The sequence below is a fragment of the Colossoma macropomum genome, unplaced genomic scaffold, assembly GCF_904425465.1.
Source record: "Colossoma macropomum unplaced genomic scaffold, Colossoma_macropomum, whole genome shotgun sequence".
NCBI lineage: Eukaryota > Metazoa > Chordata > Actinopteri > Characiformes > Serrasalmidae > Colossoma > Colossoma macropomum.
In genome coordinates this window covers 19,588,694-19,602,552 of record NW_023494806.1, presented here as the reverse complement: position 1 = coordinate 19,602,552, position 13,859 = coordinate 19,588,694, and the positions used below count along the sequence as shown (strand labels likewise).

Below are 13,859 nucleotides of genomic sequence, written 5' to 3'. Positions count from 1 at the left end.
TTAATCGATCAAGCAGCTCATCAGTACATGGCATTAGGTAGGCATCAAATTTAGACACCGCGATGACTTTTCTGTAGTCCACATAGAACTGAACAGTCCTGTTGGGCTTGGGGACAAACACTTCTGGCCTGCACCAGTCACTGTGAGACTCCTCAGGTACACCCATGTCGAGTATAGCCTTGATTTCATTCCAAACCATTTTTTTTTTTTTTTATGTTCAGGTAAGCGATAAGGCTGGCTGCCTACAACCATGCCAGGAGTCCTCCCTCCGCCATGGTTTTAGAAGGCTAAGGTGATAGCTCTAAAGCGCTCTGCCTCATTCTGACCGTCTTGCCTTATTTTTGACACTCGCTGTGTGACCTCGAAGGGTCATTGCAACTTGGTGCGTAATTTAGAGCTTGACATGGGAGTAAAACGAGCGCTTTGTCTCCTGGTGTAATCCCACATAGCGGAGTGCCCCTTTTGTAGGTGCGGCTTTGATGTTTTGGAGCTTGGAGCAAATTCCCTTGAGTTAAGTGCCCTAGTGTGTGGAGTTTTGCTCACATGTCAAGGACATACTGAATTTAATTTTTGCTGTTCGAAGGTCCCTCCTCCCAGTACTCTCTGATGGCATATAGGGTGCCGTGGGGCCACCTCCCATATAATAATTTGAAAAGGGAGAACACCATGGAGGTTTGCGGCACCTCTTCCACTGCAGACAACAGGGGTTCTAGCCATTTATCACAGTTTTAGTGTCCTTGTGAACAAACATCCGAATCATATTTTTGAGGATCTGATTAAACCGCTCAACCAGTCTATCCATTTGGGGGTGGTAAACACTAGTGCGAATTGATGTAATGCCCAACACTTTGGGTAAATTGTGTGACATGAAAGTAGCGCCCTGATTAGTCAGGATCACTTTCAGGATCCCAACTTGAGAGATCACTCGGGAGAGTGCGTGCGCCACACTACATGCTCATATGTTGCCAAGAGGCACCACCTCTGGGTATTGTGTTACATAATCCACTAGGACCAATGCAAAGCGGTACCCTTTCTAATGGTCTGATGAGGTCCATACCAATTCATACCAGGGCACCTTGATTAAAGGAAGCGGACACAATGACACTTTTGGGATTGCCAGGGGGTTTACGTGCTGACATTCATGGCATGACGCACACCACCTGCATACATCTTTGTGAATGCTCGGCCAGTGAAAACAGATCATTAGATGGTTTAGTGTCTTTTCCTCCCCCAGGTACCCTGCCATGGGATAATTATGAGCTGCATGTAAAAGCATTTCCCTGTGGCTTTTTAGAATGAACAACTGTGTTATCACTTCTGCCGTTTGAGTGACCCGTGCCACTCTATATAGTTGGTCTTTCAAAATAACAGAAATGGGGATAAGATGGGGTATTCCCTGCTCGAGTAACTGACCATCAGTTACTTTCACCTGCTCACAGGCATGCTTCAGAATCCCTAAGGGGAGTCACAGGGACGAAGTCCTGGCGGGTGGCTTTCCTTTCCTTTGCTGGCCGAGGAGCTGTCTCTTGACCGCCCTCTGGAACAGCCCCAGACGAACGGCTTCCCCCGCTAGCAGAGGGAGTAAACGGACCACCCAGTCCTTCTTTGGCCACCCCCGGTCCTCCACCACTCTTTCACTAAGCTCCGCAAATGCCTCTGAGTCTAGAGCCGCACATATCCAACACCATTTCTTTCATTCATTTGCAGGACCCATCCTCTAATAGTTCTCTCAGTAACCCCTCAAACTAGGCCAATTAGTAAGAATCTCTTTTAGTGAGGACCAAAATCAGAGAATTAGAAAGGTGAGGACTAACTGCCACCTTAACGCTATGCTTTTTACTCCTAAAATAAGTAGTGATTGGAACAAGTGGATAATCTTGAATGTCCCCACGAACACACCATACCTTTACCCAATAAGCCTTCTCTGATGCAACGTCTTGAATCAAACATTGGTGGATTGTGGTTTGATTACAGCCAGAATAAACCAAGGTTATAGAGGACTCAAGTGTGAGGAAGGGGTTTGTAGCTCCTTTTTTGAGAGAGAGAGAGAGTTCTCTTTGCATATCAAGCAGAGTTTGATGTTGGGTCTGCTGCAGGAAATAGAGGGCTTTGATAATTTCCCCAAGTGGACTCCATGGTGGCATTTGTTCTGCACTTCCCTGGTTTCGGCACCACTGTGGTAACCCTTTGATCTGCTGGGAGGACATAGAACACGGAGCAGGATGTGGAGACACTGAGCTTTCTATTTGTTACACAACACCAATACCTAAGCTTTTCAGCTTGTACAACAAAATAAGAATTGCTTTGCTTGAGACTTTTTAGCCTTAGTTCTGCTCAGCTTGCTCTGTGTCTCACTTGGTCTCCTTCTCTCTCTGGTCTCCGGCAGCCTACTGGGAAAAAAAAAACATGACTATAAATAGGCTGACAGAAACAACACACAAGTGAATACCATCCACTACTCAGCCAGCTGATTTACCTTGACTGGCTTTGTCCTGCATGTGACACTCTGCCTTGCCCCCACCTCCACAGTCCTCTACAGAGATTGTACTTATGCACATTGTAATGCATAATTGCTGTTTATTTGCTGAATTTAACATAGTGGAAATAATAAAACAAAAAGGTATGACACATTTCATATTTTGTTAAAAAGCGAATAAATAGAAATTGTGCATTAAAATGTTTAGAAACATGTTATCTAAGTTTGTTCTCTGGAGTGCTAACTTGTTCTCACTTAGAAAATAAAAAACTTGTAATGTAACCATAATTCATATCGTAAGCTTGTGCATGCAACTGTGTAAGTATATGACCTGTCCAAAATCTGTATCCCCTGCCCAAATTACATCATCTCGATTTCTCTGGTAAAAAAAAAAAAAGTAAAACAACATCTGCAGAAAAAAAAGCTAATAAAACTTTTGGTCCACCTTGGTGTATAGTAACTCATGTCTTGCTGCACAGTTTGTTAGTCATTCTTTATCCTTTGTCCTTCATCAGTGGTCACAGGACGCTGCCCATAAGATACTGTTGGTTGGATATTTCTGATTGGTGGATTATTCTCAGTCCAGCAGTAAAACTAAGGTGTTTAAAAACTCTATGTCTAATCCAATTGTACCAGCGCAGTGCGCAATAAATGCCACCATCATGTCACTGCTGTGCTGAGAATGATCCACCACCCAAATAATGCCTTCTCTGTCATAGTCTTATGGGGTCCTGGCTATTGAAGAACAAGGTAAGAGGGGGACTAACAAATTATGCAGAGAAATGGATGAACTACAATCTGTAATTGCAGAACTACAGAGTGCACCTATATAGTAAATGAAGTTGATAAAATGGACAGTGATACAAGGATGTGTTTTTAATGAAGTCACCTGTGTGTGTCTGTGTGTGAATGTTTTAAAATGTATTAAAAAAATACATGTATATATTTTTATATATATCAGTGGTTAGTGTCATGTTTTCTGCTGCCAGTGGTTTCTGATGTAACTGTGTATGTGCTTGTATATTCTGGGCTTAGGTTTACCAGCTGATACACTCCAGGGCCATCGTGAACGTTTCCACGATCAGTTCCATAGGCAAGTAGCACAAACACTTTCGTACTGTGAAATATGCTATTATTTTACCATTATTTTACCATACCATTGTTTTATTTTGTTCTTTTTTTTTGTTTTGTTTTTTTTTTTGGCCCAATGGCAGTAGCCTGTCCATAGATAAAATAGTAGTTGTATTCAGCTGTAGCTGCATCAAAAATTCTCCAAGTACCTGGAAAAACATTTTGTAATTTTTTTAATTGGACGAATGAATAGCTGTCGTCATAAAATTTAACTGGCAAATACTACTGGCAAATCTCACTCAGTGCAAATAATATTATGCAAGCCTGATGCAGTAGCAACTTAAATGTGTTGTGTCTACCGCATGGTGGGGACAAGAATCCTGAAAAAAAGTTGAATAGTCATTTTGGATAATACTATTTTGGCAGTGGAATTTTTGTCACATTTAATTAATTTAAATCTTTTACAACAGGTATGGTCATTTAATCAGCTTTATAGAAATCCAGATATCTGCATTTGCACATAAAAGAATATTTAGAAATTTAACCGGAAACTATGTTGTCAATGATTTATATATGTGGTTGAATGTTTTATGTGACATTTTCATTCTTTTTTCAGTCTCAAAACATTTTTTAATAAAGCAAGAGACATGGTGTACTTCAAAAGGCTTATCCAGATCCCAAGACTACCTGATGTAAGGAAAAGTAGTCCTTTTTATTTTATTATACAATAATAATTTTGTGCAATTTAGAGGTAAATATTATAAACTAGTGTTTTAGGGGTTTAATTTAATATTGAAATAGTTTTGGAATGCCAAGATGTTATTAAATAACCTGTGTGTGTGTGTGTGTGGGGGGGGGGTGTTTATTTATATTATATAATATCTATGATTTATGATCTATGCAGTCCCCTCCAAACTTCCTTCGTGCCTCTGCACTAGCAGAGCATGTGAAACCAATGGTTGTCATCCCAGATGATGAGGAACCTGAGGAGCAGGAAGAGGATGAGCCTGAACCACTAATAGATGTGAGTGAGGCTCCTCCAGCCAGCATGGCTTCCCAGCCACAGGTGAGCATTTTCTGTTGGTAGAAGCAAATCCAGAGATTATTCTAAAGGAAAATGACACTGCATTGAACACTGCATTGGACACTACATTGTTTTATTAATACTGTTTTCTATTGTGCATCACACCCTACAATTCCTAAATTAAAATTCCTAAATTTCCCACCTAGGATCAACATAGTGTATCTCATTTTTTTCTTACAATTCACTGAAGAAATAGAACATTGCTATAATTCACTGAATAAATAGAACATTGGGACAAAAGTTGGGACACTCTGTAAAATGTAAATAAATGTAAAAAACAATACAATGGTTTGCAAATCTCATAAAACTATATTTTATTCACAATAGAACATTAAACAAATATCAGATGTTGAAAGTGAGACATTTTAACATTTCATTTTAACAAGTTCATTTAGAGCTTGATGGCAGCAATGCATCTCAAAAAATTGGGACAGGGCCATGACTACCATTGTGTAGCATCCCCTCTTCTTTTAACAACAGTCTGTAAACGTCTGGGAAGTGAGGAGACCAATTGCTGAGTTTTGGGAGAGGAATGTTGTCCCATTCTTGTCTGATGTAGGATTCTAGCTGCTCAATAGTCCTGGGTCTTCTTTGACAGATTTTTGTTTCCTGATGCGCCAAATGTTTTCTATTGCTGAAAGGTCTGTACTGCAGGCAGGCCAGTTCAGCACCCAGACTCTTCGTCTGTGAAGCCATGCTGATGGATGCAGTATGTGATTTAGCATTGTCTTGCTGGAATATACAATTCCTTCCCTGAAAGAGACATTGTCTATATACTGTTCAGCATTGATAGTGCCTTTTAAGCTGCCCACGCCATAGGGACTAATGCAACCCCATACCATCAGAGATGCAGGCTTTTTAACAGTGCACTAATAACAAGCTGAATGGTCCCTCTCCTCTTGAGTCTGCAGGACACAGTGTCTGTGGTTTCCAAAAAGAAGAAAAAAAAGGAATAAAACAGTTTTGCTCAGGTTTTTTTGCAGTTCAAAGTTACTAGTCTAAGTGGTTAATGACCCAAATTGTATGCATGTCTCAAATTGTATGCATATTGGACTGTAGTCTTTAATTTCTTGTGTTTTGTTTTGTGTTTTTTTTTTTCTCAGGTTGACATATTTGATCAGGCATTTGGGCCTCCTAATAATGGTTTTGACGACAGGTATGAAAGATTCCTTTTTTTTTTTAAATGAACTATAATCAACAGTTTCCATTTCTCTTTTGAAATGTCGCATGGTATATGTTTTCTCTACTCTAAAGGGACCTCCAGATTGAAAGTCTGAGGCAAGAAATTGAGTTACTGCGAGCAGAACTTGAGAAGATCAAAGCTGAGGTAGGGAAAAAAAAAACATTGGTGCAGTTTTATACTCCAAGATTGCATAATATTTTAATAATTGTACTTACCTAATTTTTGTATTGGGTGTGCCAACCACACTAGGGCCCTGCTTACTGATGCAGTTGTACATCTTTGCCTCATAGAAAGACAGCAACATAATTATTTTTGGCTTTAAAATCTAAAATCAAAATTGCTCAATTTAAAGAATGCATAAATGTTGTCTAAAAAAATGTGCAAAGGCCTTGGGAATCTGTGTAAGATTTGCAGTGGTGTGAGTCAGCTAAACGTGACATGTTATTATTGCAGTTGAAATTAAAATTAATTTTTATATGGATGGTCCACTTTCTTTCTTTCTTTCTTTCTTTCTTTCTTTCTTTATTTATTTATTTATTTATTTATTTATTTATTTAGCATTGTGGACTATATTGTCCCTTTATCCCTAATCCCTTTATTCTTTTGATGAATTTTAAACCTGATCACTTTATACATAAAACAATGCAAAGGTTTAATGTCAAAAAGAATGTTATTAAGACAAGATTTAGACCAGCTTTAGATATTTTGTTGAGGATATGTGGATGTGTTCTGCATTTGTGAGTGCATACGTAGTGTACCCACCTATCCAGATAACACTGATTAAATAACTGCATTGTAGGTTCTCTCCCTTTTTAATGCATACTGTCCTATTCGCCAAATCTCTCTCTCTCTCTCTCTCTCTTTCTCTCTCTCTCTCTCTCTCTCTCTCTCTTTTAGGCTCAACGCTATATTACTCAATTAAAGTCTCAAATCAACAGCCTAGAGGCAGAGCTGGAGGAGCAGAGAGTGCAAAAGCAGCGTGCCCTGGTGGAGAACGAGCAGCTACGTATGGAGTTGGAAGTCACACGAAACCGTAACACAGAGCATGAGAGCATGCAGTCTACCTTTGTGGAGGCAGAGAGTAAGTTTAGATGTCTTTATGCTGATTTGTAGCATACTGTTTCACAACAACATAAAGTATACAGCAAGAATGGATGTGCCCTGTTCAATATCCCTAAAAAATATTTGGAAAATTACAAAGTCCAATACAGCTTAGTTTGTTTTGATTTACAAAAACAAGAACAAAGTGGCTCAGGTATTGTGTGTGTGTGTGTGTGTGTGTGTGTGTGTGTGTGTGTGTGTGTGTGTGTGTAGAACTGTTTAACTATATTGTAATAAAGTGTTGAGAAATTAAAAGGAACTGCACTCACACCCTTTCCTAGTGAGATTTCATTTGTTATTTTTTTGACATTTTATCCACCTTGGTTGTTCAAGCCTCCTTGGTATAGATAAACGTAGCACAACTCTGTGTGCCATTATTCACAGGGGATTCTTTTCAGGTCCTCTTTGCTTCCCTTCTTTTTGCTTTAAGATTCCCAAAAGATGTTCTGTAGGATACAGGTGAGGTGAAATACTTGGCCAGGTGATGCTTTTTAATTTGTTCTTCTTTAAAAACTCTTGTGTGCTTTTCACAGTGCGGATCATTGTTGTGTTGGAACATTTCATTTGTTTCAAGTGTTTTGAGAGTTGGAAACTTCTCATTCGGTATTTTGGTGTACATGTTACTGTTCATGATGCCATCTGTAAATGTCACCTCTACTGTACCTGCTGAAGTCATACAGCTCCATATTAACAGAATACATCCCCTGTTTCACAGTTGTAACTGTGATGGTCCTCTTTAGGAATTTGTGATCTTGTGTCTGCAAGAATTCATGCAAATTCAACAAATCCTTGCAGTGTTTACCAGAGCTCACAACTTTTGTCCTATTACTGCATTATTTCAGCACTAAACAAGAAATCTGTGAAATGCTTTCAAAATGAAATGTGCAGTGTCCATGCTGCGTGCCGGTAAGCCACAGTTGCTCCTAAGCCACTGCTAAGCTAAGCTGGACGCAGCTAAATTTTGTTAGTTCCATTCAGATTGCCTATCTTTGTGTCTGTGTAAACACTCCTCCCTTTCTTTTGCAAGCAGTTGCCTTCTCTTTGTGCTGTGACTGAGCCTGCAATGTAGCAATGCTACATAACAATACGTAATACATAACAATGTAGATGCTGATTTGAAAAAAAAAAAAGTTCACAGCATAACATCTTTAAAAGTTATTTAGTAGTTTTATTGGAAGCACTTCGTAACTTTAAAGTGAGATATCCTTGTGTTTTGGCTGACACATATCCATTTGTTTTCCTCCTGCCTTTGCATTTTACAGTAAAACACCAGTCAGTTGTTGGTTATTTTGTATGGCAGTCAAACGTCCCTTTGTCAAAGTAGGCAGTTCTTGGCCTTGTTAAGGCAGAAGTCTCACTTGCAATTGTGAAGCCATGAGTAACAGATCACATGTACCAACAAACATTTCAGCTGTAGACAGGGTTAAGAGGTACACTTAATTTTTTTATTTGTTTTCACAAAAATGAACTAGGCTACATTTAAGTATTTAAGAAAACTCACTTTTGTCATGAACTGTACATATCTACACTGACTTGTAGAGGTTGCTGATATAACAATGTTTTGTTTGTAAAGACAATTTATGTATAAAATACACTTTTATCAGTACAGTATAATCAGTACAAATGCATGTACCATCAAAAGACAGATTTAGACCAATTATAAAGAGACTATTAATAATAACCACAATCAGTGTATAGTTACCGCAAAGCCACATACAATACCCAAACCTTTACACTTTAACCCAAAGTTCTGTGTTAATATATTGTGTATTGTGAAAATGTGTTTGCCACATCACCCACCCTCACTGGATTGTTAAGGGAAACTTATGCTGACTTTTTCGCTACAGAGAGGGCCCAGGCTACAGAACTGCGCTATAACAAGCTAAAGGAGAAGCATGCTGAGCTAGTAGCCAACCATGCAGAACTCCTTAGGAAGGTATGACTGTGTGTCTGTGTCTGTGTCTGTGTCTGTGTCTGAGTATGAGAGAGAGAGAGAGAGAGAAAAATGTTAAAAAGCATTGTCTGGAACTTGCAGAGTGCGGACACAGTGAAGATGCTGTCAGCCACTCAACAGACACAAGAAGAGGTGGCCAGAACAAAGCAACAGTTAGCATTTGAGGTGGAAAGAGTCAAGCAGGATTCTGACATGAAGGTCTTTCACACACATACACATGAACCCACTCATCTTGTCAGCTGGATGATTAATGTTCAAAGAAACTAAAGTCATGTTTTAAGCAAGCTAATGGCTTGGTTTGTCTCTTCTTACTGACCAGTGAAACATCATAAATTTGTGTATTATGAATTTCTTGTTTCAGGTGGAGGAGCAAAAGTTTGAAATGGATAAATTGAAGCGAGTGGTGGAAGAAAAGATTGGAGAGATCCAACGAATCAAGGACACCCTGCAAACTTGCGAAAAGGTGTGTATTTGTTTGTATCTTGTTAAAAGGTGTGTGTCTCCATCTTTGTGTATCTTGTTAGAATTTATGTGTCTGTGTTTATCCGTCGATAACTGATCTTACTGATGTGTATGTTCACATTTGCTCATTACATCCACTATAGGCTAATGAGCAAATGAACACCTCCATGACCTCACTCCAGGTGGAAAAGGAGCGCCTGATGCGCTGTGTCAGTGAAAAAGAAGCTGAGCTCTCTGCCCTAAGGCAGGCAGCGCAGGTAAAGGAGTCCGCCCTTGTGCAGGAAAGGGAGAGGAGCACTAAGGAGCTTGGAGAACTTCAGGGCAAGCTGAAAGAGAAGGTAGGCTGGACCTGGAAATATATATGGGTTAATTCAGCTTGGTTACAACTGAACATTCATCTTTAGAAGCAGAAGCAGTTTTATCTTAATTCTTGAAATAGTTACAGAGCTGTTTACAAGAAACTGGTTACAAAACCAGTTCTGCTGGTTTTATAGGTGTGCCAGAAGCAGAGCAGCACAACTGGGGTGTCAACTATACTGCTTTGTGCAATGCTTTGTTGTTACAACGTGTAAAGAAAAATCATTGCTGGAGAATATTTTGTAAATGTGTTTCCACTTGGGGCAGTTGGTAAAAGTAGATTTGAAGCCCAAAAATTACACTTTGGGTGCAGTCACTTTTATTGTGGAGTCTTTGATATTGGTGACCACAATAAAAGTTATAAAATGTTCCATTTGTCCTTTTAAAGTTATAGATTTTAAGGTAATATGCATATTATGCAAAATCGCTCAAATTTTTGAGAGAAAAAACTAGTCCCTGAGTTTTTGCACAATTTGCACAAATCTGTTATCACTTGAATCTTAAGAAGCTGAACTTTAATAACTATCAAAAAATGTTGGAATTTCATCACTGTGTATCATCCAGGCCCCACCCGAAAATGTGGGTGGAGCTCAAATTTCAAAACTCATGCATATACAGCTATAACTCAGAAACGCATTGACCAATTGTTACGAAACTTAACATGCGTGTAAGCTATGGCAGTCGTAGACGATTGTCAGAGTCTGGTGGAACTGCATCACTAGGTGACGCTATAACAAGCAAAAAAGTGTTACGCAACCAAAGGTTGTCTGGTTGACTTGAAAATTGGCATGTTGCTGCAATGTGCTGTCCTGGATCAGGATCTATGAGACTAATGTCATATTCAAAAAAACATGGCCGCCATAGGCCAATCAGATTTCAGCAGGTATTTGACAGCCTTCTAATTGGCCAATCACCACGAAACTTGATAGGTATCTCTAGGTATGGGCTCTCTACTAGCCATTGAAGTATGACAGATATTGGCCACTGGTGGGCACTGCTCATGTTTTAAAACACTAAAATATCTAAATAATAACACTATAGTATCAAATAATGAAGAAAAGTGATCATGACAACTTTGCAAGTGCAAGTCATTCACTAATTCTTATCATTTTTCTACAAATGCACATTGTTTGAATTTGACCTATTTTGAACTAGTCCTACAGTTTACATCTTATCTCAAATCGGGTCAAAAACTGAAGATTGGAGTCTGAAAGTAAATAATTATCAAAAAAATCTAAAGCATGTCTGCAACATGTTAATGAATCCATCTGGGCGGAGTGTTTACGACTCCATTATCTGTAATTCACACATACATCGTCTGATTGAAACCAAATTTGGTACAGACATACAGAATAATACTCTGAGGAAGCACGCCGATTGTGGTCTAACCAGACCTTCAGGGGCGCTACAACATGTAATCATATTTAAATTATGCTAAATTATCTCTCGCTCAGTTTACACTAAAGAAATGCAAATGTTGAAAAAATACTCAAGTGTTCAGACAAAACCACTTTGCCCTTAAACATGTTAAATTTTACTGGTAATCGAACATTGTGATTGATATATATTTTCATGACAGTACTGCTATGACAATAAGGCATTGTTCGATTGACACCAAACTTGGTATGCGTGCTCAAACACTAAAACAAGGTTAGTGCAAAGTTTAGTGGACATATGGTAATAGAGGGTAATCATTTCACATGGTGGGCATATATAAAAAATCATCACATTATAAAACAATAATTTCATACATGTATTCCAAAAACACAACAGATATTGCTTCAGTGCCTGTCATACTATGCACAAACCAAAGAAGAAGTTGTTCTACTGCAGCATGTAAAAATCATTTACTGCCGAAGTTGTGAGATCGGTTCATTAAGTTTGCATATTTGCACCCCGTCTGATTGGCTCGTAAGTCAATTTTAACAATTTATAAAATGAGTATTACCAATAAGTAGACCACCAAAACAGCAACCTTTAATTTAACGTCTTTCATATTATGAACATATCAAAGATGAAGTCCAACTACAGGAGCATTTTAAAGTAATTGGCAGCCAAAGTTACCAAAAAATCAGCTCATTTGTACCCTGTCTGATTGTCTCATGAGTCAAATTCAACACAATATAAAATGACCCATTCCAATAAGTAGACCAAAATAATACTATGAACATATGAAAGATAAGGTCCATTTACTGCAGAATTTTAACACGAAAGGCTGCATTTGGAAGCTTTAAAATTTTTCAATGATGATTAAAGTTATATACAAATCTTTACTGACATGTACCCCTGGAGGGTCATGGCCAAAATAGCAACTTTCAAAGAACGCTTGAACCCCACAAATCGCCGCTTGCAGCTATATGTACTATTATTATTATTATTATTATTATTATTAAGTTGGCTTGTAAAAGCCGACTAACTGTTCTTCGTAATCTTCTTATTTTTATTCTAGCCTCAAAAAATAAAATGCTTCTTGTCCCACAGTTTTCAAGCTAGAGCCACGAAACTTTGCTTGAAACTGTGTTTTTTTCCTAAAATTAACGTTCAAAGCCTATATTTTTTCCCATAATAAATGAATGGCAGAATGTTCATGACATTCAAGTCCAACTGACACAATTGACAAATCATGTCACAATACACATCTCTCCCACAGACACTCACAGTACACACAGACTCACACGCTTACAGCCTAATGCACAAATATTAGCACAAATAATAAATTAAAGGTAGCACCGCATGTAAGGTGGCACTGCTTTTAAGGTGGCGCTGCATTTAAGGTGGAATTGCATTTCAGGTAGCACTGATTTTTAGGTGGCAGTGAATTTCACATCAGTAAATTTAAGCTGGCAGTGGATTTAAGCTGCCACGGCATTTAAGGTAGCACTGAATTTAAGGTTAACTGCATTTAAGGTAGCACAGATTTTAAGGTGGCAGTGAATTAAAGGTATTAGTAAATTTAAGGTGGAAGTGCATTTTAAGGTGGCACTCTATTTAAGGTGGCACATAATTTGAATTTCAGGTGGAGTTACAATTAAGGTGGCACTAAATTTAAGGTGGAATTGCATTTAAGGTAGCACTGAATTTGAGGTGGCAGTGAATTTTACGTATCATTAGATTTAGGGTGGAACTGCATTTAAAGTAGCACTGAATTAAAGTTGGCACAGAATTTAAGGTGGAACTCCATATAAGGTGGCATTGAATTTAAGGTAGAACTGCACTTAAGATAGCAATAAATTTGAGGTATCAGTACATTTAAGGTGGAATTTCATGTAAAGTAGCACTGAAATTAAGGTGGCACAGAATTTAAGATGGAATTGCATTTAAGTTAGCACTAAATTTAAGGTGGTAGTGAATTTAACATATCAGTAATTTTAAGGTAGCACTGAATTTAAGGTGCAACAAATTACCATCCACCTTGGATACTGTAGTAACTGCCTAGCAACATTTTAGCCTTACTTTAACAACCATCAACAGACTTCCACCAGTTTAATGTTTTAATGCAATTAGTTGGCTTTTTCTAGCCAAATTGAAGTTCCTTCCCTTTCCAGTTAAGTTGGCTTGAAAAAGCCAGCTTACTGTTCTTTGTAATCTTCTTATTATCCTACACTCAAAATATAAAATGTTTCTCATCCCACAGTTTTTGAGCTAAAACCACGAAACTTTGCAGGATCATAGGTCCTATACCCACGGAGTGTGCTTGTGCTTTTGTAAGCAATTTGTCGTACGGTTTTTGTAAAATTATCGTTCAAAGACAATATTTTTTCCCCATAGGAAATGAACAGGCAGAATGCTCGGGACATTCAAACTAACTGCCACAAGTGATGTCACAATTCACATCTCTCACACAGACACTCATACACAGTACACACATGCTTACAGCCTAATGCACAGCAATATCAGCACAAATAATGAATTTAAGGTGGAATTGCTTTTAAGGTGGAATTGCACTTAAGTAGCACTGAATTTAAGGTGGAACTGCATTTAAGTTTGTACTAAAATTAAAGTGGCACTGAATTTAAGGTGGAACCGCAATTAACATAGCACTAAATTTAAGGTGGAACTGCAGTTAACATAGCACTAAATTTAGGGTGGAACTGCAATTAACATGGCATGGAACTCTGTTTAAGGTAGCACAGAATTTAAGGTGGAACTGCAATTGGCCTAGCACTAAAAT

At 38.4% G+C, this 13,859-nt stretch overlaps 1 protein-coding gene across 4 annotated transcripts in view; it reads left to right on the top strand.

Annotated features, from left to right (window-relative positions):
- The window catches only part of hip1rb (huntingtin interacting protein 1 related b), a 72,654-nt gene that overhangs the window by 39,686 nt on the left and 19,109 nt on the right, over positions 1-13,859 (top strand). For all 4 annotated transcript variants that reach the window (XM_036598221.1, XM_036598223.1, XM_036598222.1 and 1 more), the window contains exons 9-18: positions 3,512-3,569; positions 4,164-4,239; positions 4,452-4,613; positions 5,735-5,787; positions 5,886-5,958; positions 6,712-6,895; positions 8,763-8,851; positions 8,951-9,067; positions 9,231-9,332; positions 9,475-9,669. In XM_036598221.1, the coding sequence (XP_036454114.1) occupies positions 3,512-3,569; positions 4,164-4,239; positions 4,452-4,613; positions 5,735-5,787; positions 5,886-5,958; positions 6,712-6,895; positions 8,763-8,851; positions 8,951-9,067; positions 9,231-9,332; positions 9,475-9,669 (1,109 nt within the window). The remainder of the gene's footprint in view (positions 1-3,511; positions 3,570-4,163; positions 4,240-4,451; positions 4,614-5,734; positions 5,788-5,885; positions 5,959-6,711; positions 6,896-8,762; positions 8,852-8,950; positions 9,068-9,230; positions 9,333-9,474; positions 9,670-13,859) is intronic.